This window comes from Cariama cristata, unplaced genomic scaffold, assembly GCF_000690535.1.
Source record: "Cariama cristata isolate BGI_N322 unplaced genomic scaffold, ASM69053v1 scaffold5327, whole genome shotgun sequence".
Classification (NCBI taxonomy): domain Eukaryota; kingdom Metazoa; phylum Chordata; class Aves; order Cariamiformes; family Cariamidae; genus Cariama; species Cariama cristata.
The window spans coordinates 1-14,926 of NW_009625948.1; the positions used below are offsets into that span (position 1 = coordinate 1).

The window sequence follows — 14,926 nt, forward strand, 5'->3', positions numbered from 1 at the left end:
CCAATTTAGGGACAAGGATGTCATGTGGGGCAATGTCAAATGCTTTGCACCAGTCCAGACGTTGTAGATGACGTCAGTTGCTCCTCTCTTATCCACCAACGCTGTAACCCAGTTGTAGGCCATCACATTTGTCAGGCACGATTTACCCTCAGTGAAGCCATGTTGGCTGTCACCAATCCCCTCCTTATTTTCCATGTGCCTTAGCATAGTTCCCAGGAGGATCTGCTCCATGAGCTTGCCGGGCACAGCGGTGAGACTGACTGGTCTGTAGCTCCCCAGGTCTTCCTTTTTTCCTTTTTAAAAAATGGGGGTTATGTTTCCCCTTTTCCTGTCAGCGGGGACTTTCCTGCTCTCAAATACAATGGATGGTGGCTTAGCCACTTGATCCGCCAGTTCCCTCAGGACCTGCAGATGCGTCTCATCAGGTCCCATGGACTTGTGCACCTTTAGGTTCCTTAAATGGTCTTGAACCTGATCTTCTCCAACAGTGGGTGGCTCCTCATTCTCCCAGTCTCTGCCTTTGCCTTCTGCGACTTGGGTGGTGTGACTGGAGCACTTGCTGGTGAAGACTGAGGCAAAAAAAGTTGTTCAGTACCTCAGCCTTCTCCATGTCCCAGGTAACCAGGTATCCTGTTTCCTTCTAGAGAGGGCTCACATTTTCCCTAGTCTTCCTTTTATCACTGATGTACCTATAAGAAGCTTTTCTTGTTGCCCTTGATGTCCCTAGCCAGATTAAATTCTATGAGGGCTTTAGCTTTCCTGACTGCTCAGCCAATTTCTCTGTATTCCTCCTAGGTTACCTGTCCTTGCTCCTACCCTCTGTAGGCTTCTTTTTTGTGTTTGAGTTTGTCCAGGAGCTCCTTGTTCATCCATGCAGGCCTCCTGGTGTTTTTGTCCAACTTCCTCTTGGTTGGGATGCATGTTGAATATTCACATAAAAACAGGGTAAATTTTTGTGTAAGTGCTTAAAAAAATAACAATTCTGACCCAGCTCACTAACTTTTGAAGGTGTATTCACTAACTTGACACACATGGAAAGACAGCCTAGTATGCAAACACACTGTAGATTTCACCTCAAAATTCTGGTTTGGGCTTTTTTTTTTTGAAACATAATGCCATTTATAATAATCTCCCCTTAATTTAACAGAGAGACCATTTCATACTCCATTTAAACAACTCATGAGCAAAAATATTCAAGTGTCACATTTCCTCTTTGAGCTCTCTGAAAAGCATCCATAGAATCAAAAAACCCACAATGCTTTTTTGCACTCGACAGTAGTATCTGCATTAAAGGATACGGTGTTTTTATAGCTGAAAGGCCTGCCTGGAGTGTTATAGTAAAAACAGAATTGTTTCCCAGCTGATGTAGTCTGTAGTTATCGTATCTAAACTGTTGGATCAGCATTCTCCATCGAGCAGGGTCCAAGAGATCCTGTTAAAAAAACAACACAACTATAAGTTGTTTTCAATCTAGTTGTCCTGGGGAGGAAAAGCCTGGGAGTGGTAAATTGTGCAAAACTCACTAGACTGAATCCATCACAAAATAAAAGTATACATGCTAATGCATAGTATGAATGTACTTGTTTAGAAAGTACCTTTTAACACTCTTTACTAGAAATATGGTTTAAATCAAGTATTACTTAAAATAGCCGGCATATTCAATCTCCCTCTCTCATCTACCAAATGTTCTAATTAAGGTCTGTAAATCCTGGTAAGGCTGTTTCTTGTATTTAGTTTTCTAGAATGCTGGCCTACTTACAAAACAACATTAGTATTGCAGAATGTTTGCTCTATAGCCTCTGAACCATTAACATCGAGAAGTCAGAACAATTTTTTTACCTTAAGTCAGGCTAATTCTGCTCATACCTCTTTGTAATATATAATGTTTACAGAATTTTGTAAAAAGGTTTTAATTTGAAGAGCTAGCACAACCCAGCTTAGAGAAAGCTTAGGTAAGATATACATTTAAGGACAACATTCTTTAATATATATTGCAATGCTGTGCATTACCTAAAAAACAGGGAACAGTACTTAAAATAGGGATGTTTTTTTCATGGAAGCAAGAACTAAACCCACAAGTCAAAGATACATTGCACCCTAAAAGTAATGCTGTGAAAGAGTCATGTAAGAAGTGAAGACCCTTTGAAAATATACTTGTTATGTTATCTATACAGGCAAAGACTTAATACTTTCTTCTGCTAGCACCTCCCTGCTTTCTATCCATAACCTGCATTTGGTCATGAGAAGTGACAATGTCTATCTTAGAAACAAGTTCTGTTATCAACTGTGCATGCTACATTTTGAGGCAACTAGGAGAAACAATCTGGGGAGACCTTCAGCAGCCTTCCAGTACCTAAAGGGGGCCTACAAGAAAGCTGGGGAGGGACTTTTTACAAGGGCATGGAGTGACAGGACCAGGGGCAATGGCTTTAAACTGGAAGAGGGGAGATTTAGATGAGATATTAGGAAGAAATTCTTCACTGTGAGGGTGGTGAGGCACTGGAAGTTGCCCACAGAAGCTATGGATGTCCCATCCCTGGAAGTGTTCAAGGTCAGGCTGGATGGGGCTTGAAGTGTTCAAGGGCAGGCTCGATTGGGCTTTGAGCAACCTTGTCTGGTGGAATGTGTCCCTGCCCATGGCAGGAGGCTTGGAACTAGGTGATCTTAAAGATCCCTTCTAACCAAACCATTCTATGATTCTATGATTTTAGTATATTATTTAGTTTATAAAACAGGCTTTTAAAGAAAATCAAAGACTTGGTGACAGACAATACACTCAGTAGCAGCATCAAATTCAAAACATGTTTACCAGAATTACTAGGCAGTGATTTTACTATAATGCAGACACTAGTCTTTATGCTTTGCTCCGTACCACCTCGGCCCACTCTGCCTCTCCTCAGTTCCCGGTTTATTCAAGTCAAGACACTGGGAGGAGGGACTCCAGCATTACCTTTTCTTGTAGCCTGGATCCTGGAATTCCCCCACCCCAAGAAGATGAGACTGGCCTGAAAACTTCTATCCACATGATTTAATGGCACCATAGTACATAATTTTTTTTTAGTATTTTATGAATAAATTTTTCATCATTGTCCTAAAATTACATGTTAACAGAACTGTATTTCAGATAAACTTGGGAAATACCCTGTAGAACTATAAGAGGCCAACATTTAAAGAAGTGCTAAACTGGATTTTGACAGCAGTTGCCTGAGTAAGGGCAGAATTATTTCTCCATCCCTTCTAAGAACAGCAGGGAGAAGTGGTTTATGTACAACTAGGGAATCTTAGCTGGCGTTATGAAGTTGCACGTCTTCATGAACACAGACAAAATGATTGTTGGACTGGAGACAGGATGGAGTTTTAATAGCTCCCATTAAACCGGGAACATCTTTGGATGAGGGAGGGAAGAGATGCAGCTCACACAAACCAGTCTTGGTGTGTATTTCTGACAAGAGCTTAAAAAGTGGAATTACTCAGAAGCTGAAAAGGGGCGCAAGTGTAAGTGATGGATTTAAAGAGATCCAAAAAAAACACCAGGAATACGAAGACAAGAGAGGAAAGGAAAAAAGCCTTGCAGAAGAAACAGCTGGATCAACTGTGGGCCTATGGTTGAAGAAAAATAGCACAAGAGAAAGAATAATTCACATGAGGAAGAGGCAGAACAATTCAGAGGTAAATCCACAAGAAAGGAAAGAATCCTGGACATAAGCAATATTTGTCTGACTTCTAAATGCTCCAAATCAACAAGCAGAACTGAGGCTGAGAACCTATACAGGTAGGGGCAAAAGTAAACACAGATACACATCTTGCCTCAACTAAAGCAAAAAGCACCGTTTCTGCCACCAGACTGCATGTCCATTTACTCCATCACCTGCCCCATCTAAGGCCAGAATGTTCCCGGAGTTCTAGGATGAAGCTTTTGTTCTGACCTTAAGACACTGCTTGAGAAGACAGACAGTCTACAACCAATCCATAAAGAGATAAAGTACTACTGATTAAGAAAAGCCTATGATGGGACAAAATAAATAATTCCAGCCACAGCTACACAAGCTTGTTCAAAGGGTATCAAAAGAAAATATCTTGTTTTGCCACAACATTAAATATGTTTTCCTTAAAGTCCTAAAACATAGTACAACAAGCTGAAGAAAGTTCTATTCATTGGTTATAGAAGATACTTCTTCCTTTGGATTGACAAAAATAAATTGATTAGACACATTATGATCTGACAAACTTTCTCACAGATTTAAAAGTAATTTTAAAGCCATTTATGCACAGAACTCCTAGTCAACATATTAAAGGTATTTGTATTTCCAAACAAGTGTGCATGCTAGGGTTCTGTTTATCTAGATAATTATTAGAGGACCCAAAACATAACTTCTGTAAACTAGAATGTTTTAAGTCAGATCCATAAAAAGTAGTATGAAATTTAATTTATTCCAATTGTATGGTTGTATGTGAAACAACACTAGTTTTTCTCCTTGCTCTCCGTCATTGAAACATTGTCCAAACTAGCACTGAGAACAAAATATAGGATTTTTATTTCCTGCCTATTTCTTTCTAGCTATTAAAACAATGACAAGCTCTGTCTTACACCCAGCCTTCTAACACATCTGTCATTTATGCTTGTAACTCATATCAAATGTAGAATCCAAAATACCAGGATCCTTCTAAGACTCCAGGATTAGCAAAGAAATTCATGTCAATTCTGTGGGTTGCTGATTTGGGTTATTTTTGTGTTTGTTATGTTAAACCATTGATTTCATCATCAATTGTTTAAAACATGTTTACAGTGGCATTGCCACATACTGGTTTGGCATTTCACAGGATTCCTTTGCCAGCTCAACTCTTGTCTACCTTCTGCCTCCAATGCCAAGTTTAAAAAAAAGTGATAGCACATGACCACAGAACAAATTCAAAATCTGTAGAAACAGTAACTGCCTAGGAATTTTGCTTGATTCAAATTTAGATGTAGATATTATCACTAGTATCTACATTAACTTGTATAATCCAAATAAATGAACACTTACTTTTAAGCGTCAAAAATACTGCTTTGAGATCATTCAAATCATCTTTCCTTTCTTCATCCCAACCACCACGAGAACAGCAATTTGAGAAGTAGAATTAAGAACTGCTGCTAGTGTATTAAGGCCACAGCCTAGTATGTCGAACAAAACCATGTAATTTTTTTCTTTGTACTTCCCGATCTTCTGTCTCTTGCTGTATATTTGCATATCATGCTTCCAGTCCCACAGATCTTAAGTGCTGGGATTGTGGCAAGCCTAGCTCAGTGTGAATCTGTCTGTTACTATTAAGATCAAAATGCAACAATACAAGTACTACCTGGATTAATGTACAGGCAAGGATTGGTTATTAAAATTAAGGGCTATTATAAAAGCAGATTCTAGAAAGTAAAATTAGAACAACATTTGACCTTCAGATTATCGAAGCATTTTCCTGTAAGGAAAAAGAACTGCAACATGTATTTTATTATTCTGCTGTACCACTGAATTTCAAACAGAATGTTACCTTATAGGGGGAGATATGAGTGTCTGAAGGAAAGGCCAACATTCCCATCACTTGTCGAACCTCATCCAGCTGGCTTCCCTCAGCCTGACTGAAATGCTTTCTTGCATGTCTGAAATACAGAATTTATACCTTTATTAGATAACCTTGTTTCTAAATTAAGTAAATTTACATAATTATGTAAGATTTCAGAGAAAAACCTCTAGATTCTGCTCTCAACACATGAACATGAATACCTGGTGATGCATTTAAAGGGTTTGAAAAAATACATTCTGCAAATATGAATGCAAAAATGACTTTAAGAATTAGCAATTTTGCACTGTAATTTCTTAGAAACCAGAACTTCTTACTGTAGTATGAAGTCTTACCTCACCTACATCTGCAATGGCAGATCCATGATTATTAGAAGAAATGTCTCTGCTTATGCAAGCTCCATGTATCACACTCCTTTGGCATACACTCACAAGTGAGATAAATGCAGTCTGATAATCAGCTATTCCAAACCATTAAACATCAAGAGCATTCAAATACCTACCTTGTTTATACTGACATTTGAGAGAATGTTTACTTTTGTATAAGTGATCTTTTTTCTTTTGGTATGGGCAATATCCCTTTCTGTGCAGATTACAAGAAATTGCAGTGTAATATAGTAGAAAACACCTTGTTAAAAGCAAATTTTTTTGCCATGGAAATAGAAAAATAAAATAGAACTTCAGTACAAGTTTTTGTACTTTAATGCATACTGATTATAAGAGATACATACAAGGCTGAAAATTTGGATATTTGAAAGAAGTGACATAATTGCTAGAAACTTATTTAAAGCAAAAATACAAACTTTAATATTTTTCAGGAAGTTACTACTAAGAAATCAGAGAATTATTATCAGATTATAAGGATATTCAACTCCTTTAAAACTCTGTATGAAAGCTTCCCCTATCTAGTCTTCCCATGATCATCAATTTTCAAGTTGGAGTTAAGTGTGCAGGAAAATACTCCAGCCTTTAAACTGGATGATTAGTTCAGCAATTCTGCTAAAAGTTCCTGTTTTCAGTCATGCATAGACATTGCATAGTAGACTGAGTACAGAATTAGCACTATATTGCATTTCTAGCATTGTGCAAGTGTAGAAAAGTCTTCCCTATGCCATATTTTCTCCATAGTTTGTATAATGGGGAAGATACCAAGTCTTCTCTGAAGTACTCTAAAAGTTAAAAAGAGCAAACACTTACCAAAGAGTCCTGTTAAAATCTATTTAAAGTTAAAATTACTTTTATGAATTATACAGTATTTTCCAATTGCCCATTTCATAGGTTGAATTAAAAAAGTAGATAAGGTGTTCCGCCCCTTCCTCCCCAATTCTGTGTTCCACTAACTACACCGAGGTCATCACTACTATGAGAACAATCTCTTTAGCAGTGTTTCACAGTATTCTCACTTCCTCTCTCACCCAAACCAGGAAGCAATGGAAGTTATGTAGGACAGACTGTTTCCACCCAACTTCCTATTTTGGGTGAGCAATTCAGGAAAGTAAATATTGTTCCTCAGGTGATTACTGTTAGGAGACCAGAAATACAAAACCCATGGCCTGAGAGATGAGACTAGGCAACCTGGACATACTGGAAGAAAGTTAAAATAAGTACTAGTGTAGAGCTGCAGATGAAAGCGATAGCTATTTAAAAGAAAGCTTAGGCAAAGCAAAAAAATGCAGATCTTCCAGTTAAGCTAAATTACTATGACTGCATGCATAAAGGAAAAGAGGAAAAAAAAAATCTTCTTAAAAGAACTGATCACTATGCACTTGTGTTCTGTGATGTTAGATAAATATTTTGCGAATGATGGAAATGTTGGATTGCTGAGCACTTCTCCCTTGAATGGCTGGCACACGCACTATGGTTATATCTCGTACAAAGTGTTAATTCTAGATCTTCTTGAACACATACTGTAAGTGTGGCCAGTATTTGCCTGCTGCAGCTCAGGGTCTTCCTATAATAGCAAGGGGGATGTATTGCTGAAATGCTGTCTGAACACGCTGGGGTGTGCTGGCCATTTTGGGTTCAGTCAGAAGGAACTGGGTTTTCTAAAGTGACTTTCTGTTAGTCTTCATCTCCTGACCTTCCCTTCCACCTGCGCTCCTTAAGAAAACAAGGAAGTTTTCCCACAAAGCCTGCCATGCTAATGTCTGAACTTCATCCTCTGAGTGCCAACACTGAGAAATTAAAATGAAGCAAGATATCCTTTAAAAGAGACAGAAGTTCATTAATTCATAGCACCCCCAAGTCTTTTTTAGATTAGGAAGCTAGAAACAGTACTGAATACTCATGACTGCACAACAGTTACTGAACATAAACATAAGGTGTTATCAAGGACTTGTTCTTTCTTCTCAGTCTTTCTCACTGACACCTGAATGCCTTTATTTCAGAGACCATTATGACTACTAGCAAAATTTATGCTCTGAGTACTCAAAAGTTACTATTTTTATACACCTGTTCAACCCCACCCTGTAATAAAAATAAAGGAACAAACTGTGTTTATCCACCCTTAGAGGAGAGAAATTTGCTAAAATGAATAGACTATGGCCACCTTCTCCTAAGTCTGCCCATCATCAGCTGTTTTTATTTATTCATTTTGTCCTTTATATCGCAAGAACAAGAAGTGCACAGGGTGTTTTGTTAAGGTTCTAGCCAAGAGCTCTGTGTATCTCTGGCATCCCATAAGAGCAAAGCAGGAGAATGCTGTCAGATTTCCCAGAATGAAATTAGTAAGAGCCCCAAAAGTATGAAATTAATGTCATCAGTCATTCGTTGTTACTGTAATAGGTATGAGCTTTACAAAAAAGCTAATGAGACTGTGGGAGTTAAAGGCTAATGATACCAGGCAAAAAACTTTGTGATGTACTTAAGCTTAAGATATTTCCTCTTTGTATTCAAGAAATAGTTCTTGTACGTTCTTGAAACTTGCACTTTCCAGACTATTCTGATAAGGTACCTTAGAGGAAGGTCTATTTGTACGCATATTCTAGAAAGCTACAGAAATTCAAACACTTATTAAATAAGATGTATAATTTTAAAGCTCACATCAATTTTATCCTGAAAGCAGTATGTCACTTTTGAGGTTCTCAGCAGGCAGTAAGCAAAGCTTTCAAACTTATTTAAACACCAGCTGCGTTTCAACAAAATGTCAGTTCTGAGTTCCACTCATACAGGAAACTACTTGGTAAACAGCCTCTTTCTCTGCCTTCTAATGGATGCCTGACCTATTTATTGCACGATGGACACAATACTGAAAGAATCCTGCTGCAGGCACTTAACAGAAGCAAGCTAATAAAAACACAAGTTGCAACGGGTTTGCTAGAAGCAATGAGATTTATGCTATGCCTTCCCAGAATATATTCCCTTATTCGTTACATATTTATTTTTGAAGCAAAGCAGAATGAAATGGTAAAAACTAACATTTTTAAGCCACAGTATTTAAGGAAAGCATTGAGATGTTGAACTCCGAATGTACAAAATTATCAAAACTCACCCTGTTGAAAAAGAGTGAATTAAGATATAGAAGGACTTCTATAGCTCCTTTTCATTTTACAAGAAGTTATGAAGTTAAAGCAGTATTGTTATGACTGGTAAGTTATAACTGCTGAGTTTAAGATACATGTCAATCTTTAAGATCTATGTCAATCACTTCACCTCTAACAACATTCAATATGGATGCCTATTTGCAATGTAGATAGCAGCTGCTAAGTTTTAAACCTTAGAGGCTATGATAGTACAAGTTACTCCACACCAAGAGTGCTGGGTCCTCTTGAGGGCTAACAACTTGCAAATCTTACCAGCTCTGATGTGCAAAAGGGGTCAGAGAAACAAATATCCAGAAACAACAATAAAATACAGAATGACCTTATCTGCTTTGTCCCAGTTCTCAGCCTATCTCCTTATTTCAGCTCTATGCCTGCGCTCTGGTTTCCAAGCTACATAAGGAAGCTGCAGCTCAAAGAAAATAGTTTTTAGAGCATGGACTACTCATTGTTAAGATGCATGACTGCACATTTGGCAAAGAAGCAAAAACTTAGCAGAGGATAAAGCTAAAGGCACAAAGGCACAGTATTCGTTGGATATAAAGAACACCATGGGCTTCAGAAGACAGATAATGTAGTTGAGTGTCTTTCATCCTTTTCCTAAGCACCTGACAATTCCTTAGGATTTGAGAACTCTATCAAGGGTAAATGCACATATCTAAATGCTAGCATGTAGGGTTTTTTTTAAATCACTAGCATTAAAACTAGCTGGAGTCTATCAGATTGCACATTTGCATTACCTAGGACCAAATGAATGACGATTTAGGTGTAAGTAGGGCAAAGTAGGAATAATAGGAGTTAGCTCAAAAACAAGCAACACATTTGAATGAAATCAGAAATAACAACTGGAAAAAACCCTAAAAATTAAGGTAATTTTTGGGGTGGTGTTAGTATTAAACTAGCCTCTCGACATACTTGCACCACCTTTTCTTTTATTCTTATTTTCAAACAACTAAGTGTCTCTCACCCATTCTATTCAAGAAAAGTTATGTGGTTTGCCCTGCAGAAGAGTTTCTACCTCTAAAATTTGGGAATGCACTAGAATGCTTTCAGCCTGTGCTTATGTTATGATACTTCATACGTTTCGTATAGCTCTGTGCTCCTCTGAACAAAAAGCATCTTTGCCACAAATACAAGCCTCCTGCTGGTTTCAATTTCTGAAGTACCTGATACAGTTTTAAAGGTAGTAAGACTTGCAACTTCTTTAACATAAAACTTGTCAGAACTGTGAAGCAGCAACAGTGTTATCACCAGAATGTATCAGCAAAGTTTCAAATCTGGCCATAAAACTTGTCATCTCTCCCTAGGTTTAAATATTCTTTCAAAACAGGACTTGCTGTGAGTTCTTCTCTCCCTTGTCCATGTGTAAGCTCCAGTAGCTCTGCCAGCTGCATCATACTTTGTGGTGCTGGCAAGATTATTGCTTATCAAAATTATCAACACATTTTATAGTCCCAGTATCAAAAGTCCACTCATTTCAGCAGAACTGTTTTCCCGTGTTATCCTGGAACATTACTCCAACATCTTAAATCAGGACCATTAACTTAAAAGTATAAATTGCTTCATGTGCTAATATTGTAAGTATTGCCAGAAAGACTGTCTTCTGGTTGAAGTCAGGCAGTAATTAGGTCTGACTAGTTCTGTTACTGATTCACACCACCTTGGGCAGTGTGAGTTTCTCCTCAAAGTAGTCCCCACTGAACTAGTTCAAAAGAAGTGAAAATGCATATTGACTTGGTTTCTTCATTTGGGGCCAGGGGAAGGGAGAGGGGGTAACATAACATAGCTTGTTATTCTCACATACATGACAATACAGAATTTCAAATTAGGCATTCAATACAAGAGGTGAACCTGGCCTAAAGCATAACTTGTAGAACAAAAAGTTTAACGAAGACAGTAAAGCAGAAGGGAATTCAGTCAAAATTGAAATGTTAAGCTTTAGATGGGTCTTTCATTAACCTTTTACTATTCTTTCTGATTCAAACTGCAACGACTTCCTATGAGAAGCTAGCTGTACCTTTTGAAAATTAGTTAAGGGTAAGTATGCTGATTACATTGTATGCCACCAGAAAATAAACTGGTTTATAAAACACAGATTAATTTTCTAAACCTTGATTTTGAAAAGTAAGAAGATGCAGAGTTTCAGTGATAACATTAAGTTTTTAAAAAGGCGCATCAGTGGAATGACACCAGGACTTAAAAAAAAAAATTAAATCCAAAGACTGATCATAACACTAGCAAGATCCTTTATAGCAGTGGGGTTCCTGGGTGTTGCCATAATAGTCACATGTTTCTAATGAAGCATAATATCATCTTGTTAAGAAAATTGTTTGTAAGCATCCTAATTTCATACCTCACAGCATCCAGTCTCTTGTTCTGCCGAATGAGTTCAATGAACTCCTGAATCCTTAGGCTGAACTCCAGACAGCTCTGAGATTAAAGACAAGACAGGGTCTTAGATGGTGCCAAAACTGCACTGCACAGTATGTTAAGTATTACATGTGCACAACAAAAAAAGAAAGCGTTAATAACATGCAACCTTGTTTGCTTGCTTTTAGGCATTCATGCAAAAAAAATCTGAAATGCTGACTTTACAAGATATCAGCACAGAATTCCCTAAAAGCAAACAAAAACCTCCTCCTCTTGCCTCCTTCAAAATTCAGTATTTAGCAGGGATGAGCTTTTTTCCTAATGACTGAAAGCACCATTACCCAAGATGCAAGTGAGAGTAACCACTGGTTTCTTTGTAATTTTTTACAATTTGAAGTAGTAGATCCAACAGAAGTCTGGGGCCATGTGCTAATTTAGACAAGAGGTCTACCCAGAAGGCTGCAAGACACAAGTCTTTGAATACTACTTTGAGAATCCCCAATATTAACAAAAAACAGCACAGAGTTTAAGTTGCTGCAATCCCCTCCCTCCCTTTCTTCAAGCTTCTATCCCGCTCTTCTTGTCAAACACCTAAAAGCCATGCTGGAAACAAGTCTCAAACAAGAAAACCAAGTGACATTTACCTGTTTTTGGAAAAAGGTAAAATTTGAAGCCTAATGAAGTTGACAGTGTCCCTTAAAATCAAATTCCATCACCCGTTCACAAAATCTATAAAAAAACTTTGAATATGTGGAATTAAGAAGAAAAAGATTCTCCCCCCATAAAAGAACAAGTCACTATGCTTCTTTATAGGGACACAGTCAACTGTTTTATCACCTCAAGAAAACAACGAAAACCCGAAGTCCTCTGAATCTTGAGAAGAGCTGTATTCTTTGAGTTACCCTGTTTCATTTGGCAAAAGTTTTTCTTCCCCTGTGCTTCTAATGAATAGTTGCCTTTTGTTTATTGTCCACCAGCACAGTAATATCAACATTCCTCAGTGACTTCACTAGGAATTTGAACAACTCCAAATTTGTATCAGTTAACTGCCTGGGGTGACTAATGCACACATTGCAACAATTACTTATTTTAAGATTTAAATGTAAGCCATTTGAACATAAAAAAGAAAAATTATGCATTCTGTCATATGTTAAAATATACTTGTTTAAGGAATAGAAAATAAATTATTTTCCAACTAGGAATTTTTCTGTATTCAAGCTCACATTTAGCACAGAATAAAATTTTCTTCTCTACTTTACTTGAAATTTTCAAATAAGAGTATTTTAAAATACCCTGTTACTCAAATCTACACAAAATCCTCAATTTAGAATTTTAGCTAAGTTTGTTTCTACCAAAAAATTGATCAAGCTTTTCAATTGTTAATGATACTAAATCCTATGGCTTAGTATTTCATTAAAGCGTTTCATCAGCAAAAAAAACACATCCCGAAGTAATCTTCAGTTTGTTTTGTTTTTGAATCTTCAAGTAAGCTGCAAGCCAATGGCTATATGGGTTCTGCACACAAGTGTAACTAGAAAAAAACGAGTCCTAGACAATTAGATTATGCATACATTTCAACTTTGTATACCTTCAAACAATTCCACAGCAGCTATTCACAAGAGTTCAGATATCTCACATCTGTAAAGACTATAGGACTGCATGCTTTCCCAGGCCAACATACAGTTTAATTTTTAGATTAGGCTTGCACTAAGGTGGTGGCTGGGATTTTAGAACATTGATGAGCAGCTAAGCAACCAGAAACAGAAGAACTATTTATTTGTGTTTCAAAAGGAAGCACAGTGATTTCTCTTCTTCCAACTCTGATCTCTCACAGCCTTAGCTTTGGGGTTTGTTTTTTAAAAAAAAAAAAAAAGTAGGGCTTGCAGAAATAGATTTTTGTTGTTTTCCAAAAAGAGGGATGGGGGAGATTTTTTCCTTATTTATCATTTGTTGAAAATTGGTGATGAAAAAGTAAGGTTTTCAGATTTTATTTCTTATATTACCTAACATATTAAGTTTACACAAGGGGGATTTTTTAGCAGTATAATTATGCAGTAGTGTTTACATACCAATTCTGGTTTTCCTTTAATGGTTTCCATAACAAGATCATCATTTTCTTTAGAGTAATCACTGGCCGATTTACTTTTGCGTCCCATCTTCGGTTCATTCTCATTTTGGCGCCCCTGAGTGACAGAGAACGTCACTCTTTGCTTATCATTAAGTGCACTCAAACATTTTTGGTTAAAGAAAGCTCTTAGTTTAAAAGAAAAAAAAAGACACAAACACCTTTGAGGGAGGCAGGGATTTTGGTTAATATCAGTTAAAAAACAGATTTCTGCAAGCCCTATAAAAGATTACAGCATGTTTTGAAATGCAGAATTTCAGAGACAAGGAAATTTAAACCAACTGCATAGGAACAAATATACCGCATATTCAGGTCATGGTATTCAGTGGCTAGAGAAAGACTTACTGTGTTTATTACTTGATTAGACTCGGCTTCTATTTTTGAAAAAAACATTTCAACAGTAGTTTCTCACAGAAAGTTAGATCTTTACTCAAGTTTTATTTTCTTATACATAACACTTAAATACCAAGACAAAAATCTGTGTGAAGTTTCTCTCAGTGTTAAGCCCGAGGACATAGGTTTACCAATTAATCTCACTCTTAAGATACTTTCATGTATAAACTGAGTTATATTCTCAGCAGGATGCAGAGTTGTAAGTTCACATGCATCAAGACACTACATACTTCTGCATTTAGATGTTTGTAAATTGCACTAAAACCTACTGAATATTATTATTTTATTTGAGCACAATTTGTTGAGACAACACCTGCATCCATAAGATGACCTATCACCCAGTTTCAGGTTTGGCATTTGCATGAACTAGTTTAGCCCCAACCACCTACGCCTTCTTAAAAGAAGAGTTTTGTACTTACTGTCCTTACTTTTATACAAGGCTTTTTTCAAGACCTATAATTTAAACCAAATTGACCACATCAAATATCCAAGTAGTTTAGAAAACATTTCGAAAACAATTTAAGCAAAATATGAACATGTTACATTTTCATACCTTCATTTTTCTGAGCCTGGATTTGTTATCATGACACCAAGCCAAGCAAGTCATAGTCTCCTGTCTTTCCAATGACTCTTCCACTTCTTTAGCAGTCAAAAACATCTCAATATTTACCAAGTCCTTCAAAAACAAAAAGGAGAGTGGGTCTTGTTAAATTGTACTGATACTTCACACAGCAATCCACCCTTCAGCAGAACTGGAATACAGAAATACAAAAGAGTTTGTTCTCAAGACTTCTGGTTTTTAGGACAGTACTTTAAAATACACTGCAATGTCTTTTTGTAAAGACTGCAATTCCACACACTAAGATATTTTGGTAGTAAGATAGTGACGGTATTTTTCTGAGTCTACTTATACAACAGAACTAGGGAAAAAAAAGAAAAAGAGTAAA

The 14,926-nt window shown here is 37.0% G+C and overlaps 1 protein-coding gene across 1 annotated transcript; it reads right to left on the bottom strand.

Annotated features, from left to right (window-relative positions):
- Window positions 1–1,254: 1,254 nt before the first annotated feature.
- On the bottom strand, window positions 1,255–14,655 carry LOC104164468 (macrophage erythroblast attacher-like; the record flags this gene model as incomplete). Its single annotated transcript, XM_009703804.1, has 5 exons — window positions 1,255–1,432; window positions 5,524–5,632; window positions 11,445–11,521; window positions 13,531–13,644; window positions 14,533–14,655. Coding segments are annotated over 5 exons (601 nt in total), but the record flags the coding sequence as incomplete, so codon positions are not given.
- Between the last annotated feature and the right edge of the window lie 271 nt (window positions 14,656–14,926).